General features: G+C 31.8%; 1 protein-coding gene across 2 annotated transcripts; it reads right to left on the bottom strand.

Moving 5' to 3' along the window:
- Positions 1-1,351: 1,351 nt before the first annotated feature.
- Positions 1,352-14,156, bottom strand: LOC114299438 (putative LRR receptor-like serine/threonine-protein kinase At1g07650). 2 transcript variants are annotated; one of them, XM_082883508.1, is made up of 24 exons: positions 13,841-14,156; positions 13,527-13,701; positions 9,839-9,910; positions 9,575-9,643; positions 9,409-9,480; positions 8,828-8,899; positions 8,645-8,716; positions 8,189-8,260; positions 7,934-8,005; positions 7,764-7,835; positions 7,607-7,678; positions 6,598-6,669; positions 6,395-6,460; positions 6,175-6,240; positions 6,046-6,087; positions 5,807-5,865; positions 4,814-5,193; positions 4,523-4,718; positions 4,053-4,199; positions 3,349-3,467; positions 2,953-3,163; positions 2,605-2,845; positions 2,003-2,153; positions 1,352-1,839 (listed from the first exon to the last, which is right to left on the bottom strand). In XM_082883508.1, exons 1-24 carry the CDS (start codon positions 13,953-13,955, stop codon positions 1,456-1,458), a joined length of 3,069 nt encoding a protein of 1,022 aa, XP_082739634.1. In that variant the 5' UTR covers positions 13,956-14,156; the 3' UTR covers positions 1,352-1,455. The 2 variants fall into 2 exon arrangements, with proteins under 2 accessions (XP_082739634.1, XP_082739635.1); XM_082883509.1 differs by lacking the exons at positions 13,527-13,701; positions 13,841-14,156 and adding an exon at positions 11,086-11,245.
- Positions 14,157-17,619: the final 3,463 nt, after the last annotated feature.

The raw sequence follows: 17,619 nt of genomic DNA, 5'->3' as shown, positions 1-17,619 counted from the left end.
TGGTCAACCGGCCGGGCAACCGACTGGTTGACCGGTTGGTCTCCCCCAACGGTCACAAATAGTGTTTTGATAAAATCAGTATTCTGTCCTCAATTTGATGAATTGTTTGGTGAAATCTCATTTTGATATCGATTTGGTGCAACCGTTGAAGCACCAAAAAGTAACTTTTTTACCAAATTTTAAATTTGATGTCAATTTTAATGAACCGTTGGAGATGATCTTAAGAAAAAAGTAAAATAAATTTTGCTGACAAATAACTTGATTGGTTATGTATTTTTTTATAATATACATTGATTGACTATGTTTACTATTTATTTTTATTTTTTTATGGGAGATGTTGTTTATTAAAACATAAATTTTAAAAAAATTACTATATGTTTATATCACATACTTTCTTTTTATTTTTAGATTACCAAATGTTTTATTAGAATTAAATCTGATAAAAAAATTGGCGAAACTGGACTCCAATTATTCCATTAAATTTGTATCAAATTAAGTTTTTATCAAAATTTTCATTGAATCAAAGGTTAAAATAAGTTTTTTTTTTTTTTTACCAAAATTTATAAAAGAAGTCTTTCTGGATAAATTTAGAAGTTTCAAATAGAATTTGATGAAATTTTTAAGTAAGCAAGCATACTGTTAGGGAGTGTGTAATAATGTGTTAGCAATGGTGACTGGTTGCTTGGATACGAGCAAAATATAAGTATTTGGAGTATAAGAACTGGTCTCTCACTAGCATGGCAATATGATTTTTGAAACATAGAACTAGAAGTTGAAACAACCTTTGGTCTTTAATTGCAAGTTACTACTTAGACGTAATTAGACTATTTAAATTTAGTATGTGTATTAAGAGGCGAAATATGTTGCTACATTCATAGAGGGCTCTCTTGTAATATACCCTAACATGCCCTATTTTGTTCTACCTTTTGTTAATCATGACAAACGTCCACAAACGTGTACCCCACGGTGTGTAACTAACACTCTTCATATATAAATAACACTCAATAAAGGAAAATGTTAGAGGTTCTAAATTTTTTACCAAATAAATGACCAAATGTCTCACATTTGGTCTCACATGACCCATGTGAGACATTTGATCATCTGTTTGGTAGAAAATTTGGTGGCCCTAGCATTACCCCTCAATAAAACTTTGTCTCTTTGATCAAAAAGATGGTGCATAAAAAGAAAGTTTGATCTAAACTCCATCGTCCAATGTTGAGTGACTAAAATTAATTAATCTCAAATAACACCTTCCAATTTATCCATGGAGAAACTTTTATTTTATACCCTATTACATTGTCGACAATCGTAACTCCGAAAATTAAAAAATAATAGTCAAAACAGTCACCCATTCATTTAAACCATAGTTTAAACATCATAATTATTTTACTTAATTGATATATAGAAAAGGTTTTCCAAATGTTATGTACAATTTTAATAACACGATGATATACTCTACTTGTCAGATATAACTGAATTAACTCTTAAAAGGATGTTAATCTCTTCCTTATCTATGTTTGAGAGTGATCCATCGTCACTACATGGACCATCGGTTGACATGCTTTGTGTTTGGCTTGGATTCTGCCAGAAATGATTTCTTATGGCCTTAAACTTTGGATTGATGGCTGAAAACCCGGGATCGGAAAGTAGGTCTTGAACGGCAGTTCGGCCTTCGAGCATGCTCACCACTTGAGACATCGTAGGCCTAAGAGTTGGTGATGCATTGGTACACAAAAGTGCCACATTTAGCATCACCATTGCTTCCTCTGATGAATACTCTGAGCCCAATTCTGGATCAACCAGCTCCAGTAGACTCCCTCTCTCTTGCAGAACGTACGCCTGAAGAAATATCAAAACAGGACCAACTCCGTAAAAATAAGTATTGACAATGAATACAAAGTGTTTAGCATTGAAATAATCTGCAATTTTTTGAAATAGTGGCAAAGACCGGGAAGTCGGTACTGAAAAATAAGAACAAAAATTTTGAAGAGATCTTAATTACCCAGTCAAGAAGGTAAACAAATTCTTCCTTTGGCCTGTAGTTTGTGTTGCTTTTTCCACTGACAATTTCCAGTGCTACTACTCCAAAACTGTAAACATCTGCTTTGTTTGTTAAATAACCACGCATTGCATACTCGGGAGCCATATAACCACTGCATAGACAAAAGGCAATGGAAGTTTTAAGATAATCTGTATAGTTTCAAGTATCAAACCATGCATGTATAGAATGAACTTAAATCATAAAATTAATTTTATAAGACAGATAAAAATTATCAAAGATGAACACATGTCAAAGGCTGTTTAATCCATATTTAAACATTTCTACTCCCACAAGGTGTTTAGTAGAAAATTTATTTTTCCTTTTTTTTTTTTTCCTCTTATTTTATTCTTCCTTTTCAATTAAAGAAAGTTAGTCTGGTTGAGTTCTTCTAATACCCAACATTGATATCCTTCTTGTTAAGCTTTTAGTTATCTGTTCCACAGAGAGGAACTAAGCCAAAGTATTCAGTTCCATCTATACAAGTCATAATTTCAAACGTTAATATCAGATAAGTTTGAGATGAAATAAGAACAATTTATGAGGGTAATTATTATAGGACTTACATAGTTCCAGCAACCCGAGTGCTGATGTGGGTATTGTCATCCTCGTAAAGCTTTGCCAAGCCAAAATCAGAAATTTTAGCATTAAATTCCTTATCAAGCAACACATTGCTAGTCTTAATGTCTCTATGCACAATCTTCAGTCTCGATTCCTCATGGAGATAGGCCAAGCCCCTAGCTATGCCTAAGCAAATTTTCTGCCTGGTGGACCAGTCTAGTTTCAATTTGCAAATTGCATCACGTCCTGTTAAAAGAAAAGGACAAGATAGTTAATTCTCTAGTGTCTATCAACATTGCCTAACTAGTTTAATTGGTATACACATCTTGGTCAAGTTGAGAGTCAGGGCTCACCAAAAAGAGCACGGGATAGACAATTGTTTTCCATGTACTCGTATATCAGTATTAACTGGTTTCCTTCAACACAACATCCATACAGCTTTACGAGATTTGGATGTTGCAATCCAGAAATCATGCCTATTTCGTTCACAAATTCCTTATTTCCTTGCTTAGATTTTGCGGAAAGTTGCTTCACTGCAATTACTGTTCCATCTGATAATAGACCCTGCATTCGTGAAAGAAAAACTCCAATGTTATGCTCAAGCATCATTAGGGATGACTAGTGGATTCTAATAATAAAAAAATGACTACTCTGTAATTGTTGATACCATCACTCAAGGATCACCTTAATTTTTCAAAGATCTGCACTTCCCAGCAGATGCAAGTTTATATATTTTGAAAATAAATTACCTTGTAAACTGAGCCAAAACCACCCTCCCCTATCTTGTTTGCTGCATCAAAGTTCGTAGTCGCAGCTTTTATCTGTCTTAATGTAAACAATCCAGTTTGTAGATCCAGCCCTCTAAGCTCTGTCTCAAGTGCATTACAAGATGTCAGTAAAGAGTAAAAATTGTTCAAATTAATTTCTACAGAATTCAAGATGAACAAAAACATCTCCACGCCACCCCCTAAAAAAAAAAATCATAAGTAATGATGACAAAAGAACAGAGATATTTTGAATGCTTCATGATGTAACTATCTTAAAATTAAAAATATATTTATAATTCATGCTATATGGACTATGATTGATAGAGGTATTATGATGGTTCAAAACTACAACCATAAATTTAGAATACACAGCCTGTTTTGGATTCTGAATTCAGTAGAAAACAACTCTCATAATAATTTTCAGTTCATTTGGCCAAAGTACATTATATATTTATTTCAGTACCCCTATATTTAAAAAAAAAATTACATTTATGTCTCGACGTACCCACAAAAAGTACCCTATACGAACCCATGTCGTACCCAAGCTGCACCCAACATTCAATTTTTTTTTTTAAACAGTATCGGATAGGTATTTCACTATACATGCATGGTCTGGCGTAATTTTGGGAGTTCCCACGCTTCATAGGAGAGAAAGATACTATGATTAATTCTATAGAGAGTTGTACCTTTATCTGCAGATATCTTTCCTCCCAACCAGCCTTTCCTCCACAAAATAATTAGGACCAGAAAGACAATAAATACTGCTCCAACCACAGCCCCAGCCACTACTCTGACATAAATCTTCTTGCCATGCTCTGAAGGAGGTTTAAAGTCTGTGCAAGGAGAAAATATTGCAGATTCATCAGCTACTGAATAAAAGGCTTAAATAATACATAGATACATATATATGGTAGAAATTTAATCTCATTTAATACCAGTTAAAATATTACATATATACAAATATTTTTTATTGGACCCATTTTTGGTATAGTAAGTGCTGAACCATTTCAGCAACACAGATTTGGATCCATTTTTGTATTTCATAATTCATTATAGAGCTTTGATGTGATGATAAGTCAAGTATATAATTCCCAGGAGCTTTAACCAGAAGGAAATGCAGGAAGAAGATGCACCAAAGAGAACTTAAATAGCTTACTAGGGTCAACTGAGATAGCTGATATAAGAGGACCATACACTCCTCTTTGTGGGATGCCTGTTGTCCCTTTTCCAGCCCAGTAAAAGTGAATTTTCAATGTGTGGCTCGTTACTTCGGCAGTAAAATTCTTAACTATGGGATTACCAGGCCCACCGGCCTCATTTTTTATGTTAAAATCCTTCAGCACCAATTTTCCCTGTATATTCCAAAACACATAAATGGATTTAACATTAATTAATGTAAAATTCAGAGGGGACTCCCTTATTTTCTAGCTATGTATAGTTTGGTTACCTGGATATAGACATCAAATATACGCTTCCCAAGGCTGTCAAATGTCTGGTCATTTGTGTAAACAATCTCGGCAAAATGGAGTCTGACAGTGTAATTCCCATTCCCAAGACAAAGTCCATAGTAGGTGAGAGAGAGGGGTGATACACGTGCTGTTGTATACAGTTCTGAATCAGTAGCAGAGACATTATGCAGAGTAGAAGTGTTAGCGTCAATGTAAACATCAGCCTCAAGATCATTATCCATGAAGTTCCCCGTGCTGCTAAATGCCCAGTTCTGTCCTGAGTAAAACATTGAAGCACCTCTCACTTCTAAATCGGCTTCATACTTGCTGTTATTGAAGATTGCCTCCTTGCCACCACAGTTAATGTGCAAGGAATAATCTGTTGAGAGCTAACAATTAAACAGAATTTACAAAAACAAGCTTAACGAAAAATAGTGGGAAACAAACCTGTAGTAAGTGCTTTCTTTGAATTGGAAATACACAATTATTTTCCTTTTCTTGAAATCTAAGAAAAGTTTGATGGATTGTTGCAAAATCCTGATATTATCCAATATTCCTTAATTTTACCAGTTTAACTATAGCAAGCAACTGAGTTCCCTTCCTTCCCATACATTGTGGTCAAATCGTGAATCGTTTTACTAAAACAATGAATCATGATCGTAAGTTTCACTTTATTTAGCATAATATATAATTTTGTGTATGTATCTTCTTACAAAAATACACACATAATGTTTACAATGAAATAAATATCAATATAATTAAATTATATACATGTATATACTAATAAAATCATAATTTATTTCTCTCTCTCTCTCTCTCTCTCATGTTGCGAAAATGACATCGTTTCATACATTATGCAAACAGAACTAAATTATAGAAAATCATAGTGAACTGAACTGAATCATAGTGAAATACAATTTCTTCAATTTAAGATTCGACAACGGATTCGATCATTTTGATTGAAACTCGCATTGAATCGTTAATTTACTTACATTGATTACCCATAGCAGAACACGGGTAGTTTTTCTTTAGGCATGGATGAACTTTACTTCTGCAGTATATAAGAAAAGGAATGCAAGCATTAATAGTAGCCTGCTTATAGTTCAGAAATGAAAAGGCAATGTTTGGAGCTATTATTCATAAACCAAAAGCAACACCCACCAAAGAGGAAAAGAAACATGGCAATCTTCTCAAAATACATTAATACAAAATACAGGCACAAGAATCTTACAATTTGTTGGTGGAGGCGGCAGAGTAGGTCTCGACCAAATTTCTGAAAAGTCAGTGAAGAGATTTACTATTACATTTCTATGTAGTTCTGTGAGATAAAAACAGAAGGAACAAATAAAATTACACTCACACACTCCCTCGAGGACATTCAACTGGACTTGAGCTTTCCCAAGTGAAATTGTTATAAGCAATATCCCTGTATATTAAAATAGAGGGAAAACATTAAAATTTGTCTTAACTAAGAACTTTAAACAAGTTGAACAATAACCTGCATTATTCTTTCATGGAAATTGATGTCACAAATTGTCAAAGTCGGATGATAAATTGATTAATGTGAAAAGTGTACATACACATTCTTGTTTCTTGAAAGGATCCATCCAGGTATTTGTCCAGTAAGTTGGTTCCCCGTCAAATACCTACAAAAAACATCCTTGTAGTGTCGTTTAACGAACATACATAAGAAAAGATCAAATACCTACAAACAACATTCTGATGTCTCCATCAATGAGCAGATGTCAGGAAAAAGAAGAATGTATGCTAGAGATCCACTTACATGAAATCTACTTTAGCTAGTTGGACAAAAGATGTTGGAATTTCACCACTCAAGTGATTGAAACTGAGGTCTCTACATTGACAAAGAGCACGAACATAAGTCCACCAAATATAGAATCAATGAACTCTAACTGATAGCATAATAGTTTAGTAAAATTACTAGGCTTGGATTTTTATCAGAAGAATCTGGCTATTAACTTCAAAAGAAATAAAACCTCAATGATTGCAACGTTATAACGAAGGATGCAGTATGCAGGTATAATAGAATAGTTTTGACACATAACCATCTAGAGCAAGCAATAACTGATCTTGCTGCACCACCTATCCAAAAAATTGTATTTGAATAGATTTGAATCCACTTTAGAAAATACTACACCAGTACACCCGAAGATTTTGATCCCTTTATTGGGCTCTATTTAAGCATCATAATGACAACTCAACTGATACTTGTTGCTCCTATTTGGCAGTAAAATCCTGCAACTCAAGTCCACACAATCAACTGATGCTATATTCAAGGACAATAGAAGACAATTTGATAAACAAACAACAAATGAAAAAATGTCCAATGCCATCTAATGGTAACCAAAACTAGGTCAGGTACAGATGCCTTGCCAAACCTGTAAATTCATAGCACCTTTACGACCTATCCCAGTGATTTTCAAGTTGAAATAAATCTTTCCATACTATTGAATTGAGTTATGATCTTTCATACAGAAGTATAGGTGAAATCCAAGATGTAGTATTAAATAACCTGAATAACATGAGATGAAATAAGGCTAATATGTCCTGAAATTATCTGAAAAGTGGGACAAGAAAAGATACATGGAAGACATTTCTGCACCCTTCAAAGAAATTTAGAATTCTTGTAAACTCAATAATTGTATGATGTGCAGCAAGAACACTTATGATAAGACTTTCTACACTAACTCCAGGCATGTAATTCTCCAAACCATTAATCAGAGTGACATCTTCAATCGCAAGCATTAAAAAAATGAACACAAGTTCCTTACAGAGTTTTCAGTTTTGTTAGATCCCCAATATATCTAGGTATCTCTCCATAGATTGAGCATTTCCTTAGTACCCTGCATCAGACATCTAAGTTTAATTTTTACTTTAAAAAGAGAATACCAAGTTGTGTCTTAGAAGAAAGCAGCAAAGCCAACTCACAGCACTTTCATGGATTCCATATTACTTAATGGTGGAAAATTAGACCCTCCACCTTTTAAGTCACTAATCCTCCTACAATCCAAAAAAAAAAAAAGAAAAAAAAAAGAGGTCATCACATTCACCTTTTTGTTGAAGAAATACGAAAGAAATAACGTATTGTGATTACATACAGATCAGTTAAGCTTGTCAAAGTAGAAATGCTAGAAGGAATTGGTCCCTCAAGTGGACAACCTTGTATGAGCCTGTAAGTTGTAACATAAGTAAATAATCATCGTTTTGTATAAATAAGATGAATAAATTCAACTAAAAAGGATTCCCTATTGGAACGCTATTTTTGGCTTCCTACACGACTATTGACTTCCTGTGCACCAGCAATGGAGTAGAAGAAGCTAACATTGAAGCTTTTAGAAAAATAGGAAGCTTACAATTTCTCAATCTTTGTCCAGTTCCCAATGAAATATGGTATCTTTCCAACAAAATTGTTGTCACTTATCCTCCTAAAATGTATCGAAGGGACAAACATTTAGTAGGATTCAATTCAATTATGGAAAAAATCAGCATTGTTAAACCCAAATGGCAGTGCTGAACCATGAAAAGGAAACATCAAAACAAAATAGCATCACAATTAAGAAGTAGAGAAGAGGAATATGCTTGTACATGGGAAGCTTTATTATTTTACATTTGCCTTTGCCTTTGTTATTATCTTTTGTTTTATTATTTTCTTTTGTCTTTTTCATAAACCAATTGTTAGTGCAGTGAATTTATGTGGTAAGAGAGGAAAAAATTAATTCATCAAATGGAAAATAATTAATGTGAAATAGACATCAAAAACATCAATGTAAAATGGATTAACATCAGTGAAAAATAAAATGTATACTCACATATCAGTCAATTCGATCAACTTAGCAAGTGCCACTGGCAATTCTCCCATGAAAGAATTTGATGATAGAACACTGAAAATACAATGGCAGTGACATAAAGACAATACATTGAACATGAAATTAGCAGTTATTACCAACCAACTTTCAAGAACTGATGTGCATAATCATGGTGAAAATAATTACAGCTTTTGTAATTTAATCAATTTCCCAATCTGCGGGGGAATGGTCCCTGAGAAGCGGTTTCCTTCAATGCTCCTGTAAGATGCACGTATTCACATTAACTTGAAGCAAAGCTACATTTATCAGTTGAAAATTCATAGCAAGAACTAGTAAAATCTAGCTTAGACCAACTCAGCCCCCTGAAAAAAACTGGTTTTAGTTGGACATGTCATGAATGCTTTAAAATTGACCGAAGAAATTAAAGCATAACTGCATTAGGCTCCAAAACGAATAAAAAGTCTGCCAAGTTTAGTCCCCATTGGATGGAGCTCTGGGAGGGGTAACATTTGACAATATATATTTAATAATTTATGGTTTCTGTGATAACCACTTTCTGATTTCTTTTCATTACAAGGACTGGAATTTATAATGGTTTAATTATGTTTCCAGGCTCAAGTGTTGTTATCAATTATCATCATCATCGTCATCATCATGTATATTTGAGGCATTTTTCCCTATGTTACAAACATATCAGGACAGGTTTCTTATGGAACCATTTTTTAAATCAACCAGTCATTTTTTATTAAGAAGAGAGTCCAACTTACAAGTTTGCAAGGGTGGTGATATTGGTGAGAACTATTGGGAATGGACCGGACAACTGGTTTCCCATGACAGAGCTGCAATATCAAGCAACAAACATTTACATGTTTATGTGAATTATTTTTCAAAAAACAAAAGAAACATACTAAAAATGGAAGCTGCTGTGCATACAGATCAACCAAGCGCATGGTAGCCCAATGGGAAGGTATTGAACCGTTGAAGTAGTTGCGACTAAGGTCCCTGCATGACAAAAAAATACAGGATTAGTGGGTTTTCTATTTTTTTATATCAGAAATTAAATCTAGCGTTATTTGCTGTAATTGTTTTGTTGCTTTGATTTGTTTGGATAATATCAAATGAATGACAGATGCAGCAAAACTTCCCATGAGTTACAAATAAAATATGGAATTCTACAACAGGTTTTGTTTTGCTTACAATGCTTGAAGGTGGCGAAGCTTTGAAAACTCTGGCGGCACTTGTCCTGAAATATTTTGGGCTTTCAAAGCCCTGCATTGTTTTGTACAACAAATTAGAGCAGCAGAGGAAAGAAGCCTTCAGCAGTATTAACAAAAAAAACTGATACTTACCCCCCCCCCCCCCCCTAACAGGGAAAAAAAAAAAAAAAAAAAACTGATCAAAAAAAGAAAAGCTTTTTGTTCTTTCAAAGAATAGGGTTCACCACTGCACTGGCAACATTAGAAATGTATTATTGAAGCTTGTACTTTTTGGTCCCTAGTCATTGACCGGCCGAATTCAAGTTTGAGGTGCAATCAAATTATCATTGGTTAGAGAATTTATTTACCTCAAGCCTAAAGATTGGTTTTAAAAATATGAAATAAAGAAGTTCATATGTTATCAGACTTTTAATAATACTTTGACAATTTGGCTAAATTTTAAGATTAGTTTAAAGCTTTTGTATCTTATTTTATTCATTGTCAATCAATTTCATTTATTCAATTCTCACCATTAATTTTTTATATGTATCTAAAAACACTTTTTTGTACCCGTAAAAATAATAATAATAATAATAATAATAATAATAATAACAATTCAGTAAAATTTGAATTTTTTTTTTCAGATATGTGATAAATTTTACAAACTTTAATAATTAATTATTTTAGGAAGATATAAAATAATCAACAGCACTAATGCGAATACTTGTACGAAAAAAAAGTAAAAAATTATACACAAACACAAAAAAAGAAAAAAGAAAAAAAAAAGAGAAATGAAATTACCACGCAATTGCATTTCCAGAAAATTATTACAAACTGATGGAAAAATTTAAGAATTGAATTATTAATATTAGTAAAGTTTATTATTAATTTATAATTATTTTTTAAAGTACACACAGATGAAGGCCTTGTTTGGTTTGTGTTTCCCAAAAATTTTTGGGAAAAATTCTCTACAAATAAGTTTTCAAAAGTAATTAAACTAAATAAATTTTTTCAAAAAAATTTCTCAAACAAATCTCTCTCATACACATCAAATCAATCACTTTTTTCAAAATTCTCTCTCAAAATAATTTTTCAAAACATCTTTTGAAAAAAATCAAACCAAACAACTTTTCATACTTTTTATCTCTAAAACTCATCTTCCAAACTCAAACCAAACATACCCGAAATTTCTCAACAAAAAAAAAGCACGCGAGAGGGGCCTACAGATATGGGAGTAAAATATCGTACATCTGGCCTTCGGCAACTTTACAAGTGAAGTCAGCTGCCAACCTGTCCATTAAAACAGAATGGTACGATTGAATCGTTGACTGCTTTAAAGTCAACGTTGTGTGCATTCTAGATTGCCACACACCTATCTTTCCCGGAAACCCCCAATCTACTTCAGGAATTCGTTTGGAGTAATCAGTTTCCGGCGAGATTGATTGTTTTCAAGGAAAATTTTGCAGACTTTTCCTTTCGAGATGAGAAAACAAGGGTAAGCAGAGACTTTTACACCTAGTTTGAATTGAATAATTTGGAGAGAAAATATATATATATATAAAAAAAATCAATCTCTTTCAGATGTTAATCACTTGTTTGAATTATTAAATAAGAGAGAAATGAGAAAAAAGAAAAGAAAGAAAGAAATAGACATAACTCATTTTTTGAATCTCTTCTAAATTAAAGAGGTTGGGAGAAAAAAAAAAGGAAAAGATTACTAATTTGTATATTATTATAATTGTCCATCTACTCACAAAAGAAATAAAAAAAATAAAAGATTATTTTAATAATATAACTTGTAAGAGTTTTTTTTATTATTTTTTTTTTTTATGTAATCTATCCAAATAAGATTGGATAGAAATTAGGTGTTGTTTGGAAAGAGTTCATTTGGGTTTTTTTGGCTCTTTGAGTCACAAAAGACAGAATAGGCTATTTGAGCTACAACATACAAAACATCACATCCAACCCATAATCATTACCCTCTTCTCTCACAAAAAAAGTTAAAAAGTCAAAAAATTCTTCCCAAACTAAACTTTTGAGCCCAGGCTCAAATAGCCAAAAAAGTCAAAAAGTCAAAAAGCCAACCCACTTTTCAAACGGAGGCTCACTATATTTTCATTTTCTTGTCTTTCCAATTTAACCAAGTAAGAGGAAGATAAATCATAGCCATTTTATTTTATTTCCTTTTTATTTTTAACTTAACAAATCACTTTTTTTTTCTTACTTAAATATCCAAAAATAGTGTTATGCTCGAAGTACACCAACTAAAAATATATATATACGGTTTATTTTAACAGTTAGCGCAAAAGTTTGGACAGGTTCCAAGTTCCAAACAAACGTATTATCAAATTTAAAGAAAAATGTTTGGTGGTTCGAATGGTTTGAATGTGTCAAAATAATGTTATTTTACATTCAAAACGACGTCGTCTGGACATATTTGAGTCATTCGAGTCATGAAAATTTGAATCACCTAACATTGTTAAAATTTAAATTAGTGAAGTATTAAGCGCAGAATTAAAATTTTCATTATACACACTTTTCTTATGTGACTTTAGCAAGGTTTTGAAAAGCGGTTGCGGTCGCCGTAACGGTGGCGGTGACGCGGTTGCGGTTGCGGGTGTAAAAGCCGTAGTGTAACGGTTGCGGTAACCGGTTTTGTGAATTTTTTTATTTTTCGCACAATTTGAAAAAAACTTACCGATACGCATATTTTTTTCCATGATCATATTTATTTGGTTAAAAATAAATATTGATCAATTTTTGTAAATTTTTAAATATAATCCAATATATTTCATATTTTTAAATCACTATAAATTGAGTTTTTTTACATTTTATTTTAATAATTAATGACTTTATATTTTACAAAAAATCAATCACTAACTATTTTATATATATATATATATATATACATATTTTAACCAAGCCAAATAGATAATGACCACACTTCTTATTATTATTATTATTTTCAAACAATATATAGATATACACACACAAATAAAATAGTTTAGTGATAGCAGCTGAATAGAATAGCATAGGTCTTATAGTTTCAAAAATTCAATAACATATTCTTAATCTTCCCTCTTCTCTCTCTCTATATCTCGTGCTCCTCCATTTTCTCTCTTTATCTTCCCTCTTCTCTAACATTTAAGATGAATCTTAACTATTCATTATATTTTTTTAATATATTTTTTTGTATTTTAATCGTGCAAACATTATTTCTGTTTAGTAAATGTCGGATAAGAATTAATTTATCTCCACAAAGCCCAGAATTAAGATTCAAGAAAATAAATAAAGGGATTTGAATGAAGTCATTGAATTATGCGAAATTTGCGTTTGAAAAAACATGTATAGTAGCCACTTTCTTCTACTTGACAAGTAGAAGTTGCTGTGGATAGGCTATGTAAAATATCATCTAATTTGCTAAAATCACATTGATTCGTATTAATTTGTGCCGCTCTAACCAGTAACCGCGATTTAAATTTTAAAATTTATAATTAGCCAATTAAGCGCACACCCTAACTGCATGTGTAGAATCTATATATGCAGATGTAGATGCCTATATATATATATACAACACCCATACATTCACTGAATTTATTTAGTTTGAATTCGTATGAACCAAAGAGGCTCATTCGGACTAAATAAATTCGTAAATAAATCATTAATCTAGAGAGAGAGAGAGTAGATACATGGCGATGACATGGCAGGTGGCATTGTTGTTGAAAGTGCAATCGCAAGTGACGGAGGTCTCGAATCCCTTCACGAGAACAGGAGGGCTCCAATTCCCTTCTCCGCTACACGGATCCTTCCTGAAATCCCAATCTCTCTTCCCCAATCTCTTCCCTATCTCTCTCAGCGTCTTCACTGTCTCCCAATCATCAATCAATCAATGATTACATTTTCACAACAACATTGTATTGTTTGGTTCCCGAGAAACCGCTAGAAAAACGAAATAATGCTGTAATTAAACAAAAGATTTGAATATTGTTGAGGTATAATATACCTTCGTCGGGGTGGAGCTTGGGAGTGGCTGCGAATCCGAAGCTATGGAAGAAAATCAAGTGAAGGAAAAACACGATATATACAAGAAGATACAGCTTAGAAGTGGTAGCATCCATTACAGCTCCCAATTGAGTTGTTCACTTTGTTTCTTTTTTGTCGGTTGGATCCAGTTATGGTGGAGGAGGTTCACTCACTCCTCCTTCCTACTGAAAACTTAGAGAGATGATGAGAGAGACCACATTGTGATTGCATACATACAATTCATATATAATATAGAAAGATATGATGGGGTCTTTGACCGCAGACAAAGCTGAAACAAAAGAGATACAGAGTGGATGTAGAGAGTATAAATTGGAGATGGGAGAGTGGACAGTTGGGTGAACAGCGCGTGAGATTAATATTGGCCTCCTCTGACAAGTGGGCTTGGCAACTTTTAATTTTAGAAAAATGTTATGGACCAAATGAATTATTAAATTATGTTAAAAAAAAAAATTAAATTATTAAATTTTTTAGTTAGGTTAGGGATTTTAATTTTATCCAATTTTTTATATGATTGTGGGATCTATACATATGTAGATTTGTGTGAGTCTCACCCCATGTGAGAGGTTTGGTAAAATATTTGATATATATAACATGTCTCTAAATTTTTTATCAAATCTCACACATAGATGTGCGATCAACACAAATCACATGTGTGTGTGTTCCACACCCATGTGAGAGGTTTGGTAGAAAATTTAGTAACTTATTTGAGGTTCCTATCATAACTCTTAACTTTAATCAAAATAAATAAATTAATTAAAAAGTTAATATAAATTGTCACATCATTTTTTATTTTTTTACAAATTTTTTTTATATAAAATCAAAAAATCAGTAAAATAATATATTTCTAAACGAAGTCAACTAAAAAAGTTATATGTATGGGAAAATATTGATTTTTTTTTTTGTAATTGATTTAAGGGTTGTAAAAAAAATGATTATGAATTGAATGTAATATTTTATCTTATTAGTTATTTTCACATATTTTATTTTGATTGACTATTTTAATCCAAATAAACCTTCCCAAATAGGGTCATTTTGAGTTTGTTTAGAGCATCTCTAATGAGAGTGGCTAAACTCATAATTTGACAGGAGAAATGGAAAAATGTGCTCCAATGGGGAGAAATGGCAACTGCCATATGTGCCATTTTTGTAGAAGAAACACAGAAATTGGTGTGTTCGGACGTCCGGCCGATTGTCTAGACACACCAGTTTTTGTGCCAAAATAGCAAAAATGACAGTTGAATTATTTGAGCACCATTGCTATTTTTCATTCAGTTCCTACTATTCATTATCATAATTTAACAATAATAATGTTATTATAACATTTGTCATTAGAGATGCTCTTACTACTAATAGATAGTAGCTATTTAACCTCATGTTATGCAAGAGGTTTTTTTTTATATTTATAATAAGGTATTTAGATTAATTTATATACACGTGAACTAATTTTGAGAGATCAATTCCACCACCCACTTACGGTGGTCCCATTTAAAGTCAGGATCCCAAAAAACTTATTATAATTAGTGAGTATTTAACGTGAGATTTGCACGGGATTTAGAGACATAAATTTTAAAATAATGAAAATTTTATATAAAATTAAAGAATTGGTTTAAATTTAGGAGTGGTTTGCCATCCCCTAAATAATCTATCTTTTTATCTTTTTTTATCACATCACTTCTTTACTTTTCTGTACATCTTTTTTTAAAAATTCAAAAAAAATACACTTAGTGTGTCGTGCATGTTGTATTTAAAATAATTTAGTCCATCAAAAAATTAATTATTTAGTATAAATTTAAATGAGTGTGATGTGTGCTGTACTTAAAATAAATTTGCACCACATAATTTATTTTTTAATTACTTTTTAGTCAATTTCTTTTTTTCTGGCTCCCATTATTGATTTTAATTTCGAATCAGGATTTTTTCCTTTTTATTTCTCCTTACTTTCCTACTTGTTAGGCCATGGGGCCTATTTTTTGGGCTCAATTTCGATGATCTGAACCATTCACATTTTAAGATTTATTGAATATATCATACATGTAAAAAATTAAATTAATCGAATATTAAAAATTATGTATTCAAAAAACTGTTTAATAAATTTTAAAATATAAACTATTTAAATTATTAAAATTGAGCTCAAAAGTTGGCTCGGCAATAACCCAACAAATACAACAACAACAATGATTCATCTCACTAAAAACATCACCACTAATAGCACTAATGCATTAAAAAAGTAAAAAAAAAAAAAATACAATTCCAAGATCAAAACATCACATCATTAATAGCGGGACCACTGCCACCTAATTAGTGGGAGCACTAATTAGTGCTCCCAAGCATTTTTCATACAAAAATAAGAAAAGAATGAAAAGCGGATCCTGATTCTTTAATTTCTCCCTTCTGTGTCTTTCCTCACACCTTCTCCTAGGAGAATTTTATGGTACATAATTTGTCCTTTCACATCTCTTCAAAAAGTTTTGTATTGTATTATTGTTATCGATTATTGATTTTTTTTTCTCTCCATAATTTGTAATTACGAAGTGACTCTCCTAAAGTTTGTTTTTTTTTTTTTTTTTGTCCACCACCAATTTGAAGATATTTATAGTTTTTTTTTTTTCCAAAGAATTCAAATACAATATATACATCTATCCTAGTCCTAAGGGGTGGAGAAGGAGAAGTTCCAATCAAAATGATCCTACACAACTCATCTTTGGAGAGTTGCCCGGAGAACTCACCAAAAAAAAACCAGCTTTTGACTTAAAGAAAAAAAAGTAAAACAATTAAAAATAAATTATTTGTTATCAATTAAAAAAATTAAATATCACATTAATTTTTTCAATAATTTTCCAAACACTTATGTTTGGTTTGGTTTTGAGAGAGTAGTTTTTAAAAATTATTTTGGGGATAGAGTATAGAAATTTTTTTGATTTGTTTGGTTGTGTATTTTGAAAGTAGTTTTGGAGTTTGGAAGTTTAGAATGATTTGATATTTTATTATAATTGAGTAGATGTGTGTGAGAGAAAAAGTGATTGAGAAGAAGAGATGAGAGAGAAAAGTGATTGATTGATATGTAAGAGAGAGAAAGTGATTTTGAAAATTGTTTTTAGAAAATTTACAAACCAAACAAATTTTTTTGAAAAAAATTTCCCAAAATCACTCTGCAAATCCAAACCAAATATATTTAACTTTTTAAATTCATACAAAAACTAAAAAACTAAAAAATTATTAAAAAAACATTTTCCAAACACTGTTGGACTTGATAAAATGAATTGCACTATTTATCTAAATGAGAATGGCTTCCCTCCGGTTGAATCACGGACTGAACGGTACTATTGGGCTCGTGGAGACCCACCACAGGTCCCGTTTCGATAATCTGAACCATTAAATGTGTACAACTCGTGGAGTATTATATATTTATAAAAAAAATTACATTGATCGAATATCGATAGCTATGTGATCAAATCAATTTTGTATGAAAAAAATGGACAGTAAAAAATAAACGGCTTATAAAAATCTGATTTGACCACATAACTATCGATATCCGATCAACGTGATTTTTTATAGACATATAGTACTCGACGAGTTCTACATATTAACGGTTTACATTATCAAAACGAAACCTATGATAAGCTCTTACGAATCCAACAATACCTTCCAACCTGATCACGAATTGAAAAGAAGTCATTCCCTTATCTGAATAAGGAAAAGAATAACTTTTTTTTTCAAAGGATGTAATAATTGCATAAG

This window comes from Camellia sinensis, chromosome 8, assembly GCF_055761805.1.
Source record: "Camellia sinensis isolate YWXY chromosome 8, ASM5576180v1, whole genome shotgun sequence".
Lineage (NCBI taxonomy): Eukaryota > Viridiplantae > Streptophyta > Magnoliopsida > Ericales > Theaceae > Camellia > Camellia sinensis.
This window is presented reverse-complemented; position numbering and strand designations above follow the sequence as displayed.